The 22,292-nt window shown below is 41.5% G+C and overlaps 1 protein-coding gene across 24 annotated transcripts in view; it reads right to left on the minus strand.

Annotated features, from left to right (window-relative positions):
* ABLIM1 (actin binding LIM protein 1) overlaps nucleotides 1–22,292 on the minus strand; it is a 207,197-nt gene that overhangs the window by 59,570 nt on the left and 125,335 nt on the right. For all 24 annotated transcript variants that reach the window (XM_083441117.1, XM_083441111.1, XM_083441115.1 and 21 more), the window contains 4 exons: nucleotides 21,624–21,750; nucleotides 20,044–20,137; nucleotides 4,274–4,361; nucleotides 1,609–1,667 (listed from right to left, as the gene is read on the minus strand). In XM_083441117.1, coding sequence (XP_083297243.1) covers nucleotides 1,609–1,667; nucleotides 4,274–4,361; nucleotides 20,044–20,137; nucleotides 21,624–21,750 — 368 coding nt within the window. The remainder of the gene's footprint in view (nucleotides 1–1,608; nucleotides 1,668–4,273; nucleotides 4,362–20,043; nucleotides 20,138–21,623; nucleotides 21,751–22,292) is intronic.

Below are 22,292 nucleotides of genomic sequence, written 5' to 3' on the forward strand. Positions count from 1 at the left end.
TATTATGGGGGTTAGGATTTGGTGAAAATATCCTCCACGCAGCGGTTCTCAACCTGTGGGTCCCCAGATGTTGTTGGACTACAACTCCCATCATCCCTGAGCTCTGGCCTTACTAGCTAGGGGTGATGGGAGTTGTAGTTCAACAACATCTGGGGACCCACAGGTTGAGAAAGGCTGCTCCACTGGTTTCTGGTGGTGAAGGGGTTCTGCTGCTGGAGACCCCTCACTATGCACAGTAGACCACATGCCACCAGCAGCAGGTGTTCCACTGGTGGTAGTTAGCGTAGGACCTGAAACAAGGCCCATCAGGAATAGAGCAGGGCTGGCGATGGAACTGCTGGATCCATTACCTGAGGAACTGGGCAGCCTGTAGAGGGTGCAACAGAACAGGTGGAAAAGCTGGGGGCCATCTCTAGCTAGCAGGACTGGACATGCAGCAGAGAATCTGCCACATCCCTGCCTCCAGTTACCCTGATCTTATTGATCTCAATGATACAGAAATATGCTTAGTGGCGTCTGTCACAACCTTGAAATTACTGGCACTATTTATTTTTTATAACATAATAAAATATTCTCCCCCATGCCCTACAAAATCAGGTTTTTTAATTTGGCAGTGTATATTCAATGTCCATATATTGCTGCAAGTAACAGCATTCATTCTAAACATGGTGAAGCTGCATTAGTCTACTGCAGCGAAAAACACCCAAGCCTTATGGTATCTTAAAGGCTAAGCAATAATGTTATGGGCCAGTGACCATTCTGCTAGATATATGAAGTGGTCAGCTATGTCAGGAGGTATATAAGCACACATAATATATACAGAGAGGAGGAGGAGAAAGTGAGGCCAACAGATAAGACAATGTAAACAAGCAGGACTGTCAAATTACTATTTAGACTATAAATAAATACAGCATCCAACTAAACGACCCAAACAATTTCAGTAATGATGACATGAAACACCCTGACAACTTCATATAAATGGCAGGAATTAAGCGTGTAGAAAAAATATAATAGTATGAAAAAAATGAAATTTAATAGAATGTCAAAAGTATTGCAGTGAAGACCTTCAGGGTCTCAAGAATACAACTTTTCCAATAACGCAACAAGTCTTTTATTAAATGTCACATTATTTTCCATTACCAATTTGGGGCTGTGTCTCTTTTCCTATTTTCTTGTGCCTGCTGCTGACCACATCACTCCTTGTCCCCCTCTCAAGAATGTAAGAACAGCCAAATCAATTATTTGAGGTGGTAAGATTCTCTTTGTAAACCAAACATTTGGCTCACAGGAAAGTAATGTTGTTTTTGACAACATATGATAATGCTGTTAGGATGCTGCCCAGAACCTGTTAGGAAGTGTTTGCAGGACTGAGTGCCATTGCAAAGGACACTCAGAAGTAGAAAATGTTTGGATGCAGGCCAGGCTATCTGCTTGCTGTGCAGGAAACAGGGTCTGTGGGTCACTCGCATGATGGTCTGCCTTAAGTAATCAGAAAGCTAATTCCACAATACCCTATACTTCTTCTAGGTAAGGTGGGTGGAATCTGCTCCTGCAAATGCAGGCTGCCAAGTGTGCTAAAACACCCTTTTCAACAGCAACAAAACTTACCCTTAGCTTTTCTTCACCCTTTGTGGACTGCTTACAGTCAGGGTGCCAAACTGTAGAACCTGGAGGGTGGAGAGAGAACAAGTCAAGTCATGTTGCATTCGGGTCAGAAGAAACAAAGTGAAGTGAAAGTATTTCGTTTCACCCTTCCAAGGCAGGATTTAAGGCAGTTTGCTGGGTCAATTTCCTTTTGGAGGAAAAACAACGTAATGAAGTATTAATGGTTGTACTGTAATAGTCTCTTTATTGACAAATTTACAGTTGATGGGGTACCTAAAGGAGCATGGAAGCATGCAAACAGCAAACAGTACTGAAGTAATATTAATACCCAGAATTCTCAAGAGCTGCTTCTGCTGTGGACATCTATCACTCAGGTTGTCCAAGTCTCTTTCTCCCATCTCCACTAAGAATTAAAATCAATTTCACAGTGCCCCTGGCACTACAGCACTACAGTGGTACCTTGGTTCTCGAATTTAATCAATTCCAGGAGTCCGTTCGACTCCCGAAACGGTTCGAAAACCAAGGTGAGGCTTCCGATTGGTGAATGCCCAATAAACAAACCATCTGAGGAGCCCTCAGTAAAGAGTGCTTACATTTACCATTAAAAATTCTTTTGGAAAAAAAATAATCCATGCCTGTCTTCACAAAAGCCAATGTCAAAATTAACTAGAATCCCAAACAAGCTAAAGCTTAAGTTTAAACCCCATTTGACCGTGGCAGTAAAATAACATGCCTGACACTAAAAAGAAAAGGGAAAATTCCCAAAAGTTGTGCTTTTTATTAGCTACAGTACAAGCAATAAAGCAAAGGAAATCCTCTCCCAACAAAAGCAGGAGGTTTACAAAGTAAATGTCAGAGTAAACAGTATGGGGAACCTTTATTCAACAAGATCCACCTTTGGCACTGTAATAAAGGATGATAATCACATGGCATTTATTATCAGCACACTCCATTATAAACATTTTCAGGACGAGGACACATATTTGGGACCAGGGGGAAGAAAAGTCACCCCTTTCATGTCCAAAAGGTTCCAATGTCATGAGAATATTGGCTCAGAGGCAAAGCTAGTCAAAACTTGCAGCCAAGGTAAGAAACACAATGTGGGCTTTATCCTGCCAGCATACTCCCCAGTCACGTAGCTCTGGACTACATCTTCTTCTTCAAGAAAATCTACAATAAGCCACGTATTAGCCCAGGAACCACATTTACTGCCTCTAGTGCAGACAGGCTATTGAAGAAAGGCACAGTCACAGGGAGGCCTGAGGATAAGTCTAGTTTCCTTAGGTAGTTTCTGGGTGGGATTCAGTGCCAAACTCTTCCAATCATTTCATCTGCACAAGCATTTCAGCTTTCCAGTGGGAACCACCCTCCATCTCCTTTCCTCACACACCCTGTTCTGAGTGTTCTCCTGACCTCACCCATAGGGGGGTGTAGTGGTGTGACGCAGTCGAAATATAAATAAAAAATTTAAAAAGTCCACTAGCACCTTAGAGACCAACTAAGTTTGTTCTGGGTATAAACTTTCATGTGTTGCACACTTCTTCAGATGCCAAAGAATTTGAAGGGACGTGGGTGGCGCTGTGGTCTAAACCACTGAGCCTCTTGGGCTTGCCGATCAGAAGGTTGGTAGTTTGAATCCCCGCAACGGGGTGAGCTCCCATTGTTCAATCCCTGCTCCTGCTAACCTAGCAGTTCAAAAGCACATCAAAGTGCAAGTTAGATAAATAGGTACCACTCTGGTGGGAAGGTAAACGGCATTTCTGTGCGCTGCTCTGGTTTGCCAGAAGCAGCTTAGTCATGCTGGCCACATGACCCAGAAGCTGTACGCCGGCTCCATCAGCCAATAAAACGAGATGAGCGCCACAACCTCAAAGTCGGTCACGACTGGACCTAATGGTCAGGGGTCCCTTTACCTTTAAGGTGCTACTGGGTGTTTTAATTTTATATATATATATATTACTTTTTCTTTGTTTTAAATAAGTGTTTAGCCCCTTTACTTGTGAAAATGAAAGGCAGGAAAAGACACAGTATTTTACCAAATTATTCCATGAGAAGGAAGCCTACTTAACTAATACATTAAGCAGGGATAACTAATAAGCACTAATTTTTTTCATTATAAACTTAATTTTTATTCACCAGCTTTTCTTGTTAAGTAACTTGAAACATACTCATCTAACATTTTTTTTCATTTGCGAACATTTTCCGAGTGTCAACAAGCATACAGATAAGAGATGACCCAATTGAAAACAGCCACATTTGTACATAATGCTAAACCAAATGGTGAATTAGGGTGAAAGTGCAAGCACTTGGAGATGAGATTGCAACTGCTTTGCTCCTTTCTCAGTTCCCTTTATGTCATCCAGTGTTTGGTCTAGCATGTTATCTGAACCTGTTATCAGGGTTAAGCTCTCTCCTCCTTACCCAAGAGCTGTAGTCAAGATTTGGAGAATATGAAAACTGGGAGAGGGGTCACCAAATATTTCTGGCAGAGGGATTCTCCAGCAGACATAGTTCAGAAATAGAGGTCCGAAATGTTACATATGAATTACTAAAGAAGTGGATCTTTGTCAGTCACTTTGGTTTATTTTATTTATTTACATCAATTTGATTCTGCTTTTTCATATGCTCAAAGCAGCTCCCAAACTTAAAAAAAAAGTTCTGTCCTTACCTTGCAGGTACATTTCTTCTCCTTCTGTGAACATCTGATTGCATCTGCTGCATCGTGCACAGCTTGGATGGTAATGCTTGTCCCCTGCCTGCAGAAATACAAATGCAAGAAAATGTGATCTGACCCATACCACACTTTATCACTATTCTTTATAGCCTATGTATGATACTGCTTGGTTGTAAATTGTTTTGGGTTGCCTTTGGCAAGAAAAAGTGACCAATATATTAAATACATAAATAAATAAATTCTGAACGCATGTATGCCAATATATAAACTCACATTCCTCACTGCTCCATTTCAGCTTTGGCCCAAAGGGACCATTTGCTTGTTTTAATAGCAAGAGGTCAGTACCCGGTATTTCTCTTTCCTTTCCACTGCTATTAGCCCTGACTCTTAGGAGACATATAGCCCCTGTGGAAAACTGGGATTGACACTTTAATTTAATTTACACTGACCATTCACTGGCTGTACAATAAGGTAAGCATTCAATATACTGTATTGTTGGCCTGAATTGGATTTAAAGTTGCAGTCTAGAGGTGATAAATGCTTTTTAATCTCATTACTAAATCCAAATACTCTTAGTCACCCAAGTCTCCTAGATAAATTGATACAATACTGAGTAGACAAAAGTTATTCCATTTATATTATTTAACAACTTGTATCCCACTTTTTCACAAAGTAGTGAATTAAAAGCAGCTCACACAACACATAGAAACAAATCCAACATAACATTACAGAAAAATCAAATACCAGCAAAAAAGCAATATCAATAGTTGAGGTAGTAACACTAAAGCAAGAAAGTCTAGGAAGACTATAGCAACGAAAAGTCTTCTGGAACAACCATGAATTGGCAAAGCATCTCAAGCAGGGGTCTCCAGTTTTTCAGGGCTCAAGGGTACATTTGAAAATCTAGCGAACTGTGGTAGGCCCCACAATATACCTGTTTCATGGAAGAAAAACGGATGACGTTCGGGATCACCACCCCCAGCAAAAAATAACAAAACATCTATGTTCTGTCACACCCACCCCTCCCTAACAAGAAACACTCTCAACCAAACAAAAATAAATTGTGTGTGTTTTTTTATCTAAAAAAACCTTTAAAAATGAGGAGTGGCAGGAGGGCATAGTAGGTGCCAAGGGGCATGTTTGAGGGTGCCATGGTACCCACGAGGACCACATCAGGGACCTAAGGTCCAAAGGAACAAAATGTCAGTGTCTGACGAACTGCACTCAAAAGGGCATCAAGTAAGCGCCCGTATTAATTGGGAATGCCAAGTTCCTTTTGTGAAGATGTATTACTGGGCACTGCTAAGGCTATAATCTTCAGCATTCTTACTAGGGTCCAAGTCCTTCCAAGTAAACATGCATTGAATAAGTAACTTTGAAGTGAAAGGAAGGAAGCACTAAACTATAGGTTCTTAGCTGCATTCAATTAAATGATCATCTATGGCAGAGGACCAACAGATTGTTCTCTGTTGTGTCCTCTCACTTGAGGCAAAGGTTAGCATTAGCAAGAGAATTACACAGAATGACAGCAGTATAAGTTAATGATACTAACTGAGACTTCATTGCAGCCTTAGTCTCCCCACTGGCAAATTAGGAAAATATCAAGTATCTGAGAGCTGCCTAAACATATTGAACAAATCAAATTAAAAGCAAAACAGATTGAGTGGCTGCACTTGCTAATACTTGCATAACCATGAACTGCAGAATTTAACAGAATGAAGAAACATATACAGTAAAACTGTTTTTTAAAAAGGTATGTGTGTTTGGAAACTGTGCAGAATTAAAATGATAAACTGGGAGTCAAGAGAACTAGTGTCATCTCATTCTAGAACTTAATTCCACTGAACCATTCATTGTCTGATTTCCTGCAGAAACCTGTCTTTACTTAACAGGCTAGTTAACCCAAAATCAGAGATGCTTAGGGATCATAAAAACAAAAACACTAGCCTCCCTTAGCTTCAGAGGTTTATTTTTTTTTGGGGGGGGGGACACTAGTAACAGCGTTTTACAACATCTTTGGGGAGCCGTACATGCACGGCTGCAGACAAGCAACATCAAAGTTGTTAAAAAACAGTTCTGGCTAGTCATTCAAAATTCTTTACAAATAAGGCTCTCTTCCTTATTCGTCCGGGCAAAAGTTGCATTGTAGAATTTTGTATCAAAAATTGAAATTTACTTTTGTTTGCAATACAGTATTACTCAAGGGGTAGTTTCTGGGTGGTAAGGTATGAGATAGCCATAGCCAGCCTTATCCATGTTACTCTCTTTCTGACTAACCAAAAGCTATAATCATGGTTTGTGTTTGTTAGCAGCTTGTGGGAGAACAAAGCAGCTGTGGTTTCCTTCCTGCAAACCAGGCCATAGTCTTGACTTTCTCTAGGTTACACTTAAAGTATGCAATCCCAGCTTGAGGACCAAACGAATAATGCCATGCCAGTTCACTCCAAAATGTCTTATTCCCAAGAAAATGTCTGTAGTATTTCTGTCTAGGGGTACACAAAGTACACAACTATACTTTCCACCCTTCTATTCTTCACCAAACTTGTAGGCTGCAAGAACTATTGGAACTAAACCCCGATCAGATGGATATTTTCCCTCTGTGTTAAGTGTAAGTACTTCTGACCTCATTTTTCTGCTTCTTTCCAAGAGAACAGCCATTGGGAGGCAGATACACATTATCAGGCACCCACCAGGATTTCTTCACTGCCAATGGATCTGGCAGAAGGACGGCTAATTATGAACAGATATTTTCTCTTGGCCAAAGGGACACATTTTTTGAGTATTACAGTTCAACAGCTGGGTTCAGCCCTCCTATCTCAATAACTCTTTCCTATCATTTGACAAAGAATTAATTTTAATGCTGTGTTCCTCTTACAGTAAGAAAGCAATTCCCTTTCTCACAATAATGAACCATTCCATTTTGACAACTAGATCTAGTAAAATATTTAACAGTACCCCATTTCTGTATATGTCACTATGGTATTAAATACTCTCTCAGGAGCAAAACACTATTAAAACAACATGCCTTTGTGCTGTATGGGTATTTTATGACCCTTGGAATGTTAATGGAACACCTTACATAGCAGGGCAGCCTAATATTTACAGCATGGCTTTATTAAAAAAAATTCCCCAAAGCTGCAGGTAATTCCCCTCCATCTGAAATTCACATGATGCCTTCTTCAAACATTACCTCTTCTAACTTTGGAATTCTTACTTTACGGCTATGTCTCACTCCCAGTTTTCCTTAGTCTGCTATCACTGGTTAAACATCACATCGGGGGGGGGGGGGGATATAATATTCTATCAACTTCCCTGTGATGAGCCATTTATTAAGTTTGTTTGATACATGGGCTGCTTTTGTGTGAAATACAAATTAATCACCACAATAAAGGCTGGTAAACATATTAGGATACAGGGATAATGCTTGGAAGACAAGGGCTCCCATTCCTGAAAACAGATATACACTAGTCATCTAATGAAAAGCAAAGCTGTGTGGTTTGTTATTACCACCTCAAGCTCTCCTGCTTTTGGCCTTACTCTTTCCAAAGTGGAGAAACAAACCACAGAGTGGTTGGTTTAGCATTACGTTCAAACCATTGCTCGTGGTTTGTTCCTCTCTAAATAAATCACAATCTGAAGTCAAGAGATGAATCACTTGGTGGCTTGTTCCCCCACTGACTAAGGGAACTGAGATTGTTTTGAGATGTGTGCCCCAACCTGCAGTTCATGCACATTGTGGTTAAAATAAACTGCAGTTTAGCATCATAAACAAACACCAAAGTTTCTAAAGTTTGTAGTCAATATTTCAGGTTTTAGGGTTTATTTAGATTCATTTCAGGGGCAAACCAGCTGACTTTTTACATCAAACATGTCATACATTTTCAAGTTACAGGTAGGTAGCCGTGTTGATCTGCTGTAGTCAAAACAAAATAAAAAATCCTTCCAGCAGCACCTTAGAGACCAACTAAGTTTGTTATTGGTATGAGCTTTTGTGTGCATGGTATCTGAAGAAGTGTTCATGAACACGAAAGCTCATACCAATAACAAACTTAGTTGGTCTCTAAGGTGCTACTGGAAGGAACGTTTATATATTTTCAAATAATTCTGCATAAATTAGTGGGTGCCACAGGGTAACACAGGGCTGCTGGAGGGAAGAGAGGTCTACCTACACAATCTTGGATGTTACCCTCAAATGTATATACCACTGAGGGTCCTATGTATTCAAATGCATGGACATTCCACTCTGAAACAGGGAATGTCCATCTGTTGATATGTATTAACCTTAGAAACAAAAAGGATTTTAAGGGCTTCAAGTCACAGGCCTTAAACACCCCAAAATTGGGGGCAAACTGCACACAGCTGAGCATCACATGTAGTTTGTACCTAAACGCAGAAGTTTCTACCTTTTTGTTGAGTCTAGATGATAGGTTCCTCCAATTACACAATTTCATTATTCTATTATTTAATTTTATTGCATTTTACACATATAATTTTATTTTATTTCTTGCTATATTTCAAGGGTCCCCTTTACCACAAATCCTGGACATATATGTGGGATTTGTACAGTGTCTCTGAAACCTGCTAGGTTGACATCTGGTTCCAATTTTAGGGTGAATGTTTCACTTGTGTTTTATGGTTGCTTCATTGTTCGAAAGGGTCACTTCAGGATGGATCTACATTGTGCTTTAAACTGGCTGCATGTAGGATATTAGAAGAACATCTGGAAACCAAGAATTCTAGCAGATTTTATTTTTAAGCATGCTGCTGCTGAGGCCACAAACTCAGACATAAGACTGAGGTGAGGCTTCTTAACTCTTACATTGTATGCCATTTCCCCACACTCCCCCCCCCCCGTTTTTTTGCAAAGTCTTCAAATGCCAACAATGCCAGGTCAGCTACATGTCACTGAAGATCAATTTGACCTTCGACGTCTTTGCACACAGGCTGTGGTTCAGCATAGGAATATCCTTTGGGCCTTTCTTACTGTAATAGTAGAATACAGTGGTACCTTGGGATGCAAACGGGATCCGTTCCGGAGATCTGTTCGCATCCTGAATGGGACGTAAGACGCGATGGCGCGTCTGCACGTGCGCGGGTCACGTTTTGCCGCTTCCACGCATGAAGTCATTTTGAGCGTCTGAACATGTGCGAGCGGCGAAACCCAGAAGTAACGCACTCCGTTACTTCCGGGTTGCCGTGGAGCGCAACCCAAAAGCGCTCAACCTGAAGCACATTCAATCGAGGTATGATTAACCCAACCCTCCTCATGTAGCTGCCTCTCCTAAGCACAATTTAAAACAGGGATCACTATTATGACACCCGTGGGTGCCAATGTGCCTACCAGTATGTTCAATGGTAGCCCCCCAAAAGGTATTAGTAAATAGCCCTTCAAAATACAACAATGCACAGGAGACTTCCTGCTGCACTGCATTGGCCTCTTCTACACTGAACCCTACCACCACTCCTTAAACATGCTCACATTTCGCTGGATGACAGGATTGGAACCCTTCCTCCCTGTTCTGAGCAGAGAAGAGGCATAAAGAACCTTCTTCTGTAAGCAAGCATAGTGGTGGTTGATGAAGGTGCTTTTTTTACATTGTTTGGTGGGAGGGTGAGGAGACACATACCCACACTACATTGTGGTCCTGTCTCTTTTCATTATGGCAGCTATTTCGGGTTATGCCACACTCCCACAGGACTCATTCAAAATATGCCAAGCGGCCCTGGTTAGTCTAAAATAAAGATTGGGTACATAGTAATATTTTGTTACATGGTCCACTTGCTTTACCTGTTTCTTAAAATTGTTTAGTCAAAATTCACTCCCTGCATTCTGGGAACGTGAAAGCAGCCAAAAACAACCTTTGAAACTCGCCTATTTTCCTCTACAGCCAGCCACCTCAGAAGAGTCCTTTAGAGCTTTTCACAATTTGACTTTAGAAAGTTTATGGATAAGTTAACTACCACCAGACCCTTGGGGGAATCCACTATCCTGTTTGACACCTTGGGTAATCTGGATCAATTAGCTATGCAAATTGTGACACAATACAATTATACAGTCAAATCCCCCCATGTGCATGTGTCATGTGCATGTATATGCTTGTGTTGTGTCGATTGGTGCCAAGTTATTCCTGTCATTTACAAAAGGCACCAACTGATTGACATCTGAGTCCCTGTTAGATATTTGCATCTGGGCAGTAAATGAACACTATCCAGCACCATAGCTGTCAAGTGTCCCTTATTTGAAGGGACAGTCCCTTATTCCAGCGCCATGTCCCGCTGCTGTCCCTTATTGATGGATGTCCCTTAAATGTCCCTTAAATGATGTCCCTTAAATTTCAAAGGAAGCAGCTCCTCCCCCTCCCTCCCTGCTGGCCAGGGAGGAGAGAGGCTCCAACTGTGTTGCTTGGCTGTGTTGCTCACCCAATAAGAAGTCTAAGAACGACTGGGGGGGGTGGAGCTTGCATGCCTTGTGTGTGGCTAGTTAATGCAAGCTGAGGGGGTTTTTTAATGCAGGACGCCATTTTGTTGCACGTGCTGCTGCAAACTTTGCAGTGCAAAGCCAGGCCAGGGAGCCATCTTAAGTTGAGGCTGCATAGGCCTTGTGGTGCATGTGATTCAGATTCTATTCAGTTGAACCTCTGGTTACAAAGTTGTTTGGACAGTGTTCCTGAAACTACCACCATGAGTTTGACCAGACTGCAGGAGGACAAGAAGACTGGAGTGCCTGGAACAGGTGAGGCTGCAGGTCCCTTATTTTGGCTGCTGGTCCCTTATTTTCAAATCTGTGACAGCTATGATCCAGCACAAGTTGTTTACAAATCACTGGAGAAAGCATCAACAAGTTGGGCTTCCTTAGGGAGAAAGGAGTGATAGAAATTTAATTAATAAATAAATACCATGTTCGTTGTGGGGCAGCCATGCACTGCCCATCTGTCGTATTATTACAGTCTCTCTGGGACAACACCTGCACAGACAATCTAAATTTACTATGGCGTGTATTTAGCAAAGGAAAGATGAAAGCAGCCTGTCTCCCCCTCTCTACTAATAGGCATGTCTGGTTTAGCACTCCCAACCAGAAATACAGGGAAACAAGACTAATCAGGAAACAAACACTGTAACCTCTTTTTTTTATTTTAAGGAAAGACAAACAGGGATAGCTTCTGTGTTAATGCACCCTTAGGCATGAAACCACCACAGTTGCCCCCCCCCCCAAATCAACCAGAGTAAGAGACAAGTACAGAATTGTTTCAAGCATCAACTACAATGCTCAGTTAGCTTTCAATCCTGGAACTTTCTCAGAATCCTTGGCATATCAGAGAAATTCCTTGCTTCTCATTAGAAGATAGTAAGGAATGTGATTATTTCTGGGGAAAAGAAGGCAAATAAGTAGAAAGGCGAAGAAGGCAGCAGGAAGTAAACAAACAAAAAAACAAACAAAAACAGCAACCATCGGCAAAAGACTCCTAATTTGGGGGAGTGGGTCTGGATGCATTCATTTTTCCTCCCTAAATTTTGTTATTTGATTTTTAAATGTATATACCATCCTATACCTGCAGGTCCTAGGGCAGTTCACAGGATAAAATCAGAAAATAAAATAACAGAATACAGAATCAGAATAAAAACAAAAACAACCCAATAACACCCCCCCCCCCCAAATACATTTTGGAAGGCCATAGGATGGAGAGGGAAACTGTTGTTAGCATTTTGCTCCAAGGGCCAATGTACATTTGCTCTGAGCTCTGCAAAAACACAAGCTCTGAGTTCAAATTCTTTGCATGCCAAAGTGGAATGATAGCCAGACCAGTGTGGTGGAAGGTGCACTAAACTGTACTGTTCCGCCTGCCCTTCCTGGAGGCTTCTTCAACACCTCTATTGCTTGTGCTACCCCTTTCAAGTTATGGTTTTTCATCCAAAATTATATGCTAGATTTCCTGTTGAAGCATTGAAAATAAACAAGCAAAACCTGTTTGTTCAGAGGCAATAGTTTTCTGGGGAGAGGACGGAGAATAAATGAGTGCACATACCCATGAGCAATGCTGGCCTCCAAGGCTGAAGACAAATAACAGTCTTTAGAACACCCTTAGAGCCAAGCACTGTCTGTGGTGTACATGATAATTTTTCCAGTCTCACCAAAGAAATTTTGCAGGCTTCTGCAGCATTAAAATCCCAATAACCTGTTTGACTAAAGTTGGTAATGGATCAAAGAAATATTTACAGATACCATGAAGAAGGAGTGCTCTACCAACTTGGGGTAGGGGGTGAGGGATGGGGTACATTTGTCTACCTCCAGCCTCTCAAACACTGCACTAAAATTATTTTGAGGATGAACAAAAGCCGCATGTGAGAGACAACCTGGGTGCTGAAACTTAACAGGTAAATCCCAAGCTTCAGCAGCAGGAAATCTGGACATTATTTTCTGACAGGTAATCAGGAATTTGAGAGCAAAGCTCATGCAAGCAAGCTTAACTTTTTTTTCTAAATTCCTATGAAGTGTCACAAGATTTTCCAGGGGAACAATGAGATCCAAATTGTTTCACAAAGGAGATTTTTTATTCCTTGCACAATTTATGTTTCTTTGTACTTTATTTCCCCCGCCAGCTCTTTATATTTACTTAATATTACTTCTCAATAGCATTTTTCTGGATGGGGGGATGAACGGGGAGACAGATTATGCACTGGCCTTCAAAACCATGTCCCCTAGGCAGCTGTGACCAACACAATGTTGTCAATTTCACATATGACTAATATGTTTCTGCAGTTTAAATGTCTCTGCAGATATATATATCGGGTCATCATAGGCTCTAATGAGTTTGAATAATACATGTTTGCCAAAAACTACAACCACTGTAATGTGTGGGTAGCATACAGAAACTAAAAGATGTTCACGGAGATATTTCCTACTGTATTTATTTATTTTAAAATATTTACATCCTGTCTCTCCTAAATGTTCAGGTAGGGCAACAATAAAGTTCAACAAAATACAGTAAAAATACAAATATATGAGTTACCAGTGAAAAAAGCAAAGGGGCCCTAAAGCAGCAAATTCTCCTATAGCAATTTATAGACATATAGGTTTATTCTGAGATGCAAATAGGCTCAACAACAAATCTATTTATTTTTAAATGATGCAGCAGCTTTTAGAGTTACACCCCCCCCCCACAAGAAACAATTTCTCTGCCCCACTGAGATATTTCACTAGTGTAGCCTATGCATAAGGCATAATCATGGTTTTCACTTCTTCATTTCACAGTAATTTAAGATTGACTGTGATGTAATACGGGAAACATTTTCCATGTAAAATATATTCAAAGGAATACCATAAAAGCAAAGCACACACTAAGAACAGTTCAAAAATAAATTAGAATTCAACCCAATGAATGACACACATTATTAATATAGTACATATATTCAGTATAACATATATCACGACAAAGACAAGAAGCCACGCCAACTGCAAACAGGCATATTCTGTTCTTGCTGTCTGCTTGGCATATGGAGTCACCCCATCTCCCCTGCCCACATATTTTTCTCCTGAAAGTATTGTGCTCTCCAAATGCACACTTATATCTCACAAGAATTTGGAAGCATTTACCTTCTGCTAAGGCTTCTTTGCTGTGCTTTCTAAAACTTTTCCATCCAATGAGGTGCTCATTCCACTTTCCTCAGATTCAAAAGAACTGCGAGAAACATCTTGCTGACACACAAAAACTCCCAAAGCACAATCTCACTGAACTGGCTAGCGTAACCTCTGCTAATATTTCTAATCCAAAAGACAGCCCTCTCTTCATTCCAAATCGCAACCCTCCAGTATCCCAATCACTGCACAGTGAAGAGGAGGACTGTTCAGTCTTTTCAGTTCAAGCTCAGAATCAATGGATCAGTCCATTGTGGAGGAAAAGACAGGGGGAGGTCACATTAGTCCAGGTGAGGGCGATACCATTTGTTTGTATTTAGGGTTGCCATATGTCCTCTTTTTCCAGGACACGGCCTCTTTTTCATGGGTATGTAAAATGAGTCTCATCATAGCAATCCATAGTTAAAAGTATAAGCTGGCAAATGTGTCCATTTTCTTTTGCTCTTCAAAATATGGCAAACCTAACTAGGTGTAATCATTTAACAGAATTACTCAGAGCTTTGTTCTTTCTGAGTGAAGTCAGCACCTTGGGGATACTTCTAGAATCAAGCAGAGCTGCACAGAAATGTTTTTCAAAAAGGTTTGAGGACATTCTGTATCCAAAAGACTATACTTTATTTACTAAGCATCCAGTAGATATTAAGCAACTGACAGTGCAGTCTTGTAAACATCTGCTCAACAGTAAACCTCATTTATTCAATGGAACCTACTTCCAGGTACGTTTGTACAGAATTGCAGCCCAAATCTTAACCAGAGTCTTCGTATTAGAAACTGGCCCCCTTAAAAAAACTGTCCTTGAGCCAATTCTCTTGATTGATTTTCTGGCAAGCTGTAGAATAATATTATGTTGCCAGGCCATTTAACAGCAATTATCTAAACAATATATTCCTGTGCATATCATACAGATGATTTGAATATTGGATTTGCGAAGCTAACTAAATCAGAGAGGAAGGAATTTGTATGCCAAGCTGTGCTGTTCTTTTAAAACAGGTACTTGACATATGAAAATTTCAAATATTCATCTCAGCTTCATTGTAAACCTGAAATTTAATTGGGTTATTAATTGGGTTGGGTTAATTGTAATTTCAGTCTTGGCTGCTACAGTTCCATTACACTGGGATTTCATTCCTTTCTGTTAAACTCAATTCTAATTAGTCCAATTCTAGTGGGAATGATGGAAAGATATGAATCTGTGATGTAATCCCTATAAAATATGTTTTTCAAACTTGGTAACAAGTGACATAAGTGGGCTCAGGGAGGGATAGATAAAGTGTAAGTTTAGAGCCACAAGTTTGTGGGTGTTTGGTTAAAAGAAGAACAGGCTGCGTCCTTGAAGCAGCTTAAAATCTAAAAAAAGTATTTATTTCAAGAGAATGACATTCTTTCTTTCTTTTTTCTCCCAGTCTCCCACCCTGGGAGATCTTTCCTTTCCCGCTTTTTACCCAGGGTCCTTCAGCAACCATCCATCAGTTTCATGTGTGTATAATCCCCATAATGATCCAGAGTAGAGGACACCAAGGAAACCAAGAAAGAAAGAAAGAAAGAAAGAAAGAAAGAAAGAAAGAAAGAAAGAAAGGGAGGAATGGGGAGGGGGAGAAAAAGAAATAAAAAATACTTCTGATTTTCTGTCTGTTAGTTACATACAAAAAAAAATTCAGAATATGACTTTCAGAAGCTACAGCCCATTATGTGAGATGCTAGATCTTGGCTTGTTGTGATGATGCAACAGCTTGAACCCTGCTTCCCTATGTCTTGGACTGAGACCTTAGGCCTTGAGGGCACCCCCTGAAGCATAAACACCATAATGACATCTTATTTTCATGTCGTGTCACCTCAAACTCTCTCTTTTAAAAAGATATTAGTGTAATGACAAGTTGAAACATTATGGGATGGTATTTCAAACAGCTCACCACACCAACCAGACTCCATTAGCTGCTATATAGATAAAGGAACAGATCGTTGTTGTGAAGTGGGAGTGGTGCCCTGCTCCAGCCTCTACTCAGGGGCAGAACTAGGCTTTATTTCACCTGGGTCAAGGACCCAGTTTGCAAGGATGCTCATTTGCAGGGGGGGGGGGGCTGGGAGCCTCAATGGCGCCCCTCTGGAGGCTTCAGTACAGGCCACATGATCTCCTGCAATGATTTTGCAAAGTTTTTTGCAGATAAAGTTGCTCAGATTCGGGAAGAGGTAGACTCCACCATGGGAGCAGGGCTGGGGCGGGAGAGTGCTAGAGTCCTGTCTAGTCAAGTTGTGTGGGATCAACTCCAATCTGTTACCTCTGAGGATGTGGACAGGCTGCTTGGACAAGTGAAACCAACCATTTGTCTCCTTGATCCTTGCCCATCCTGGCTTATAAAAGCTAGTCGGGAAGGGCTGGGAGATGAGCTTCGTGGGGTGGTGAATGCTTCTCTCTGTGAGGGAGCCTTACCAGACCCGCTGAAAGAGGCGGTTATCAAACCGCTTCTTAAAAAAACATCTTTAGATGTGGCTAATATGGCCAATTATTGCCCAGTCTCAAATCTTCCATTCTTGGGCAAGGTGATTGAGCGAGTGGTTGCTGAAGAACTCCAGCCATGCCTGGAAGAAGCGGAGCATTTGGATTCCTTTCAGTCAGGATTCAGGCCTCATCATGGGACTGAAACTGCCTTGGTCACACTGGTCGATGATCTTCGGCAGGCTAGGGACAGAGGTGAGAGCTGTTTCCTAGTTCTGCTGGATCTCTCAGCGGCTTTTGATACTATCGACCATAACATCCTTCTGGACCGTCTTGAGGGGTTAGGAGCTGGGGCACTGTTATACAGTGGTTCCGCTCCTTCCTCCTGGGCCGTGTTCAGAAAGTGGTGGTGGAGGATGAGTGTTCAGACCCCTGGGCTCTCACTTGTGGGGTGCCTCAGGGTTCTGCCCTCTCCCCCATGCTTTTTAACATCTACATGCAGCCGCTGGGAGAGATCACCAGGGAGTTTGGGCTGGGTGTTCATCAATATGCGGATGATACCCACCTCTACCTCTCTTTCAAATCAGAACCAGTGAAGGAGGTGAAGGTCCTGTGTGAGTGTCTGGAGGCAGTTGGAGGATGGATGGTGGCTAACAGATTGAGGCTGAATCCTGACAAGACAGAATTACTGTTTTGGGTGGACAGGAGGTGGGCAGGTGTGGAGGACTCCTTGGTCCTGAATGGGGTAACTGTGCCCCTGAAGGACCAGGTGCGCTGCGCAGCCTGGGAGTCATTTTGGACTCACAGCTGTCCATGGAGGTGCAGGTCAATTCTGTATCCACGGCAGCGGTTTACCAGCTCCAACTGGTACGCAGGCTGAGACCCTATCTGCCCGCGGACTGTCTCACCAAAGTGCTGCATGCTCTGGTTATCTCGCTCTTGGACTACTGCAATGCGCTCTCTGTGGGGCTACCTTTGAAGGTGACCTGGAAGCTACAACTAATCCAGAATGCGGCAGCTAGACTGGTGACTGGGAGCGGCCGCCGAGACCACATAAGACCTATATTGGCTCCCATTACGTTTCTGAGCGCAATTCAAAGTGTTGGTGCTGACCTTTAAAGCCCTAATACCTGAAGGAGCATCTCCACCCCCATTGTTCTGCCGAGACACTGCGGTCTAGTGCCGAAGGCCTTCTGGCGGTTCCACACACACATTTATACACACATAATATAAAAGCAGAAAATCATAGATAGTGTAATCTATTGTAGCTATTACTTCTTAGAAATGTTGAGAAGATATAGCCTGCACTACGTTTTTGAAGATTAACAAAATAAACTTTCCACTAAATTAAAGATAAGCCCTCATTCTTTTCATACCATCATTTCCTGTTAAGGATCCAGCAGCCAACAGGAAACTAGCAGTTTTCCACTGATGCTGGTTCCTCTCTGCCCTTGTTACCTTGGCAATAGCTCTATAGAGCCTTACTATGTAATAAATTATACAAGTTCTTTTTTGTGCATTGCTAGAAATTAGCACAGCTTAATTAAGGTTTAATCAGCTGTTATACTTGGTATCATTAGGTGTTCTTGAGCTACAGATTTACAAATCCATCTGCAGTAGATGAGCTTTCCTTTCTACTCCTTGTTCTGAAAGGTCAAAGAGGATTTTTGTTGCTGTTGTTATTGTAATGGTTGCAGTGCCTACTCTTCCTGCTGAATCTCCTGGTTTTCTTTTCCCTACTGGCTTGTTTGATAAGGATTCATTCTCATTCTATGGGCTGGACTGCTGACTTAATGTTCAACGCCACTTGCCCCAGTTGTCTAATCAGTTCCAGGTTCTCATATGGTTAATTTGAACCTTCCCACTGTTGGTAGTTCTTATCTGTCAGGGACTGTGCTGAGGAGGGCTGCACAGATGAGGAATGGTGGGAGCCTACCGCCTCCCCCTTCTCCTGATCAGGATCCTGATCTTCCCAGGAGCAGTGGGACAGTAAAGATATGGAACAGTGGTTCGCAGAAGGAAACAGTTTAGAAGATAAAAGTTGGGAAGAACTGGGTGGTGAACAGCTAGGAGAAGAACTGGGAAAGAGAGAGAGTTAACAGACTCCGGTTTGCTGGAAAGTGTCCAGCCGATCCGTTCAAGATCACAGAGATTAGATAAGGTAGCTGTACAGAAGGCACAGTGGTTGCGAAATCAGGTTGCAAGACGAGGAAGTGACAAGGGTGACTCTGGGGGAAGTGGGTGTAAACCTAAATAAGGAGCACCTTTACTCCGAGAATGGGCTCTTTGTTCTTTCGCTGTGATCATTAAAATCTCTTTAAATGGGAAGAGACTATTTTTGCTTTGTTCTGCTTATCCACGGCTAAAGGGAGGGAGGAAGCCACTTTCCCGAAGCCTGACATTATCTGACTCTGAGAAGCCCTGTACTGAATGCAACAAATGGGACAGCTGTAAAATTGGTTCCTGCATCTATCTTGAATTATATAGCTCATGGTTAGTGAGGAGAGGGCCTAATCACAAATCCCAGATCTGACAACATGCTAATCCAAACCTTGGCTTGGTTCAAAACAACATGGCAGCAAAAAGGAGCAGGGAATAGGAAAGTGGCTACAATCTCTCTCCCCACCCACCCCAGCCATGTCACCCACGTTTGTGTAGTCCTGGTAGGCTATAGTTTGCTTTACTGTTGTCCTGTGAACCAGGTCAATGTCTCCATCTCATTTGACAAATTATTGCTTCTCAATATCCATAGAACCCAATAAGTTTTATAATCTCCACCAGCTGAGCAGTAATGAATCAAAATCCAATTTAATAAGAAAGGTGAGGAAAAACATGCTAGATACACAACCTCAATCTTTATAAAAACCCAGAGTTTTCTTTTATAGGGACTAGTGCTGCCCTCTGGTGTATTTCTTCTATGACAGTACTGGTTTAATCTATCTAAAGTGCACACGCATCTTCTTACAAAATCTATGGAAAACTACGCAGAGAAAAGATTTTCAAATGTTCACAAAGCAAACTAATGTAAAAGAAAGTGTTACAGCATGTAGGAAATGTACTGCTCTAAAGCATTCAGACATCTACTTCTGCAAAAATACCAGGAAGAACATGCTGAAGATGTTGAATAATCCATCATTTGAGCTCCAAAAAATGAAACATAGTTGGCAGCCATTTTTTTGTTGATTCCTATTTTCTAGTCGCATTGTCAGCCCTGTAAGGGGACAGGGTTGGTGAGGTGAATGGGGAGTATGGGAGGAGTTGGTGAGGTCTAAGGAGGGTTAGGGAAAGGGGCTGGCAAGCCTAGAAAGCAGGGGAGCTGCTGTGTGTGAGAGAAGAACTCTCTCTTATGTGAACCAGGAAGTAAACTATTCAAATGAGAAGATATCTTTTGAGGTCAAGAGATTTAACTTCAAAGGAAGAATTGGGAGTTCACTCTACACAATTCTGTATTGTTATTTTCTACCTTTGCAGATACTTCAGATACTTTCTTGCAACAAGCATTTTCCAGGACTAAAAAGTATTCTCTTTTAAAACCACATTTAAAGTATATCCTTTTAATATTAGAAAATATTACAGTAGAATGAAGTGTTGGCCATGCTCCTACCGTACAAAAATATATGCTTCATTTCTTCTCCTTTAAACAGAAAAATAACAATGGATAAAATACTGTTACACTAAGCCATGCAGCTCTCTTACCTCTAGGACTTTCCCAGTGATGAACTGGTGGCATGCTTCACATTTGACACCAAAGAGAACCTGATAGTCCTTTTCACAGTAAGGTGCACCATCTCTGAAAGTAATCCACATGATGTAAATCAGTTTCTCCAATATGCTAAATGCATATTTGATGCATTGAAACAGCTGGGGTGAAGACAAGGTAGCTGTTTTGCACTCAACAATCAAAAAATTTGTCTGTGCAAGTATAATGGCTTCGGCCTTGTATACCTGAAGGAGTGTCTCCACCCCCAGAAACTGCGGTCCAGCTCCGAGGGCTGTCCAGCAGTTCCCTCATTGCAGGAAGTGAAGTTACAGAGAAACAAGCACAGGGCCTTCTCAATAGTAGCATCTCCCTGTAGACATCCCATCAGATGTCAAAGAGATAAACAATTATACAATCTTCCATAGACACCTGAATCAGGAAGCTTTTAATGTCTGATTTATTATGTGTTCTTTTATATTCTGTTGGAAGCCACCCAGAGTGGCTGGAGCAATGCAGTCAGATGGGCAGGGTACAAATAATACGATGTTGTTGTTGTACAAATAATATGTTGTTGTGGTTGTTGTATGAGCATGGCTGCCCCACCATGCCATCCACTACTGCTAGGAATACTTAGGATAAATGAGAGTATGTCTGACAGTTTAGAGAACTGATCTGACATCAAGTGTCACGTAAGCCAAGGAAGTGATGCAGATGCCCTGATCAAACAGTTCTATTTTTATGTTTATTTTCAGCACCGCTTTGTTTCCTTTGGTATCCTCAGTGACAGAAAAATCTTCCTCTCTCTTTTTTTTTTAGCACCATACAAGCGTCATGGTGTGGAACAGAGGTGTAAGTTATGCAGGTAGAGCTGTCAATTACACAAGTCAGATAAGAAATAATGGACAGTGCAGTTTATATTAGAAAAGTTTTATCTGGCCATTCAAGCAACAACATTCAGCAAAGATCTGCCTGGAATCAAGAACCTCATGTATTTCAAACACAGATGGATGCATTTATGACACCTATTATTTTAATCTGGCTGTTCAGTTAGCGCCTTGTATATTGTGCAATATTTCTCTCTTGCCTCTGAAGAATCAGCAATTGCTGCAATTTGAGAAGTGATACTTGATGGAATGATGGCTTACTCTATCTGGGAAGATGAGTGGACACACATTGATTCTCTATGTGATATGGAGGGAGGTGGAATATAGTGGAAGCAGATTAGATTGTACATTCCTCCACTTCATAAGACAGAGATGCGCAGTGATCTGTTACCAAAATCTATTGCAATTTCTTATGCACTTGCAGACGTCTAAGGAGAAGGGAGGCAATACCACTGTATCGCTGCCTAGTTCACATTATGGTCCTCTGGTAAGAATGAATCCTGCTGGGCAAAGGGGCCGGTTCTACTGTGGGTATTACCAGTGGATCAAGAGCAGGACTTCTAGCTGAGTGCTCACCAGTAGGAACACTAAGAGATCCTGTCGTAATATATCTTTGGTAATGTCACTTATTCAAAAAACGGGTCAAACCACTGTGAATTTAATGAAACAAAGATAAATGGGGGGCTGCTTACTTGCTGATGTATTCTCCAGTCAGGACTTTTGCACAGGCCTTGCATTTGAAGCATCCCAGATGCCACTGCTTATCCAGTGCTAGTAATGCTTGTCCATTCTTGATATCTCTTCCACAGCCTGCACAATCTGCAAATAAAACAATATGCATAGATCAGTTGACCTGCGTTTCCCCCAGCCAGCCACTCCAAGATTAGACCAGCTACCATCTCTATGAAGCAATATAATATACTTTATGTACTCGAGTACATAAATTCTATGTAAAACAAAAATTCTAAAACATCTGGCTGGCAGACCAGGCCACATGTTGCATATATTATTTTTAAGTTTAGATCCAGGCAAATATAGCTCTGTCTTTGAAAGAAAACAACTGACAATTTTCTTCCAGCTTCACCAAAATGCAAGAATATGATTAATTTTATTTTTGCATACAGCTACTCTAATTAGCATCCAGGATCAAACATTTCCCCCTTTCAAGGAGTTGGAGCTGACAATCCTTTTCATCTCATTCCTCTCATTGTCCTTTACATTTCTACCCTCTAGATGGCAGCAACTCTCTAAATGTTGTCATGAAAAGCTAGTAGGTAGAATATGTAAGGGGTGAGGGTATAAAAGATCGAGTTGTTTTCTTTTAAGGAAATCAGAGCTTCATTCTCTGCTTCTCTTGGGTA

Source organism: Podarcis tiliguerta (genome assembly GCF_965153285.1).
Source record: "Podarcis tiliguerta genome assembly, chromosome: 5".
Taxonomy (NCBI): Eukaryota; Metazoa; Chordata; class Lepidosauria; order Squamata; family Lacertidae; genus Podarcis; species Podarcis tiliguerta.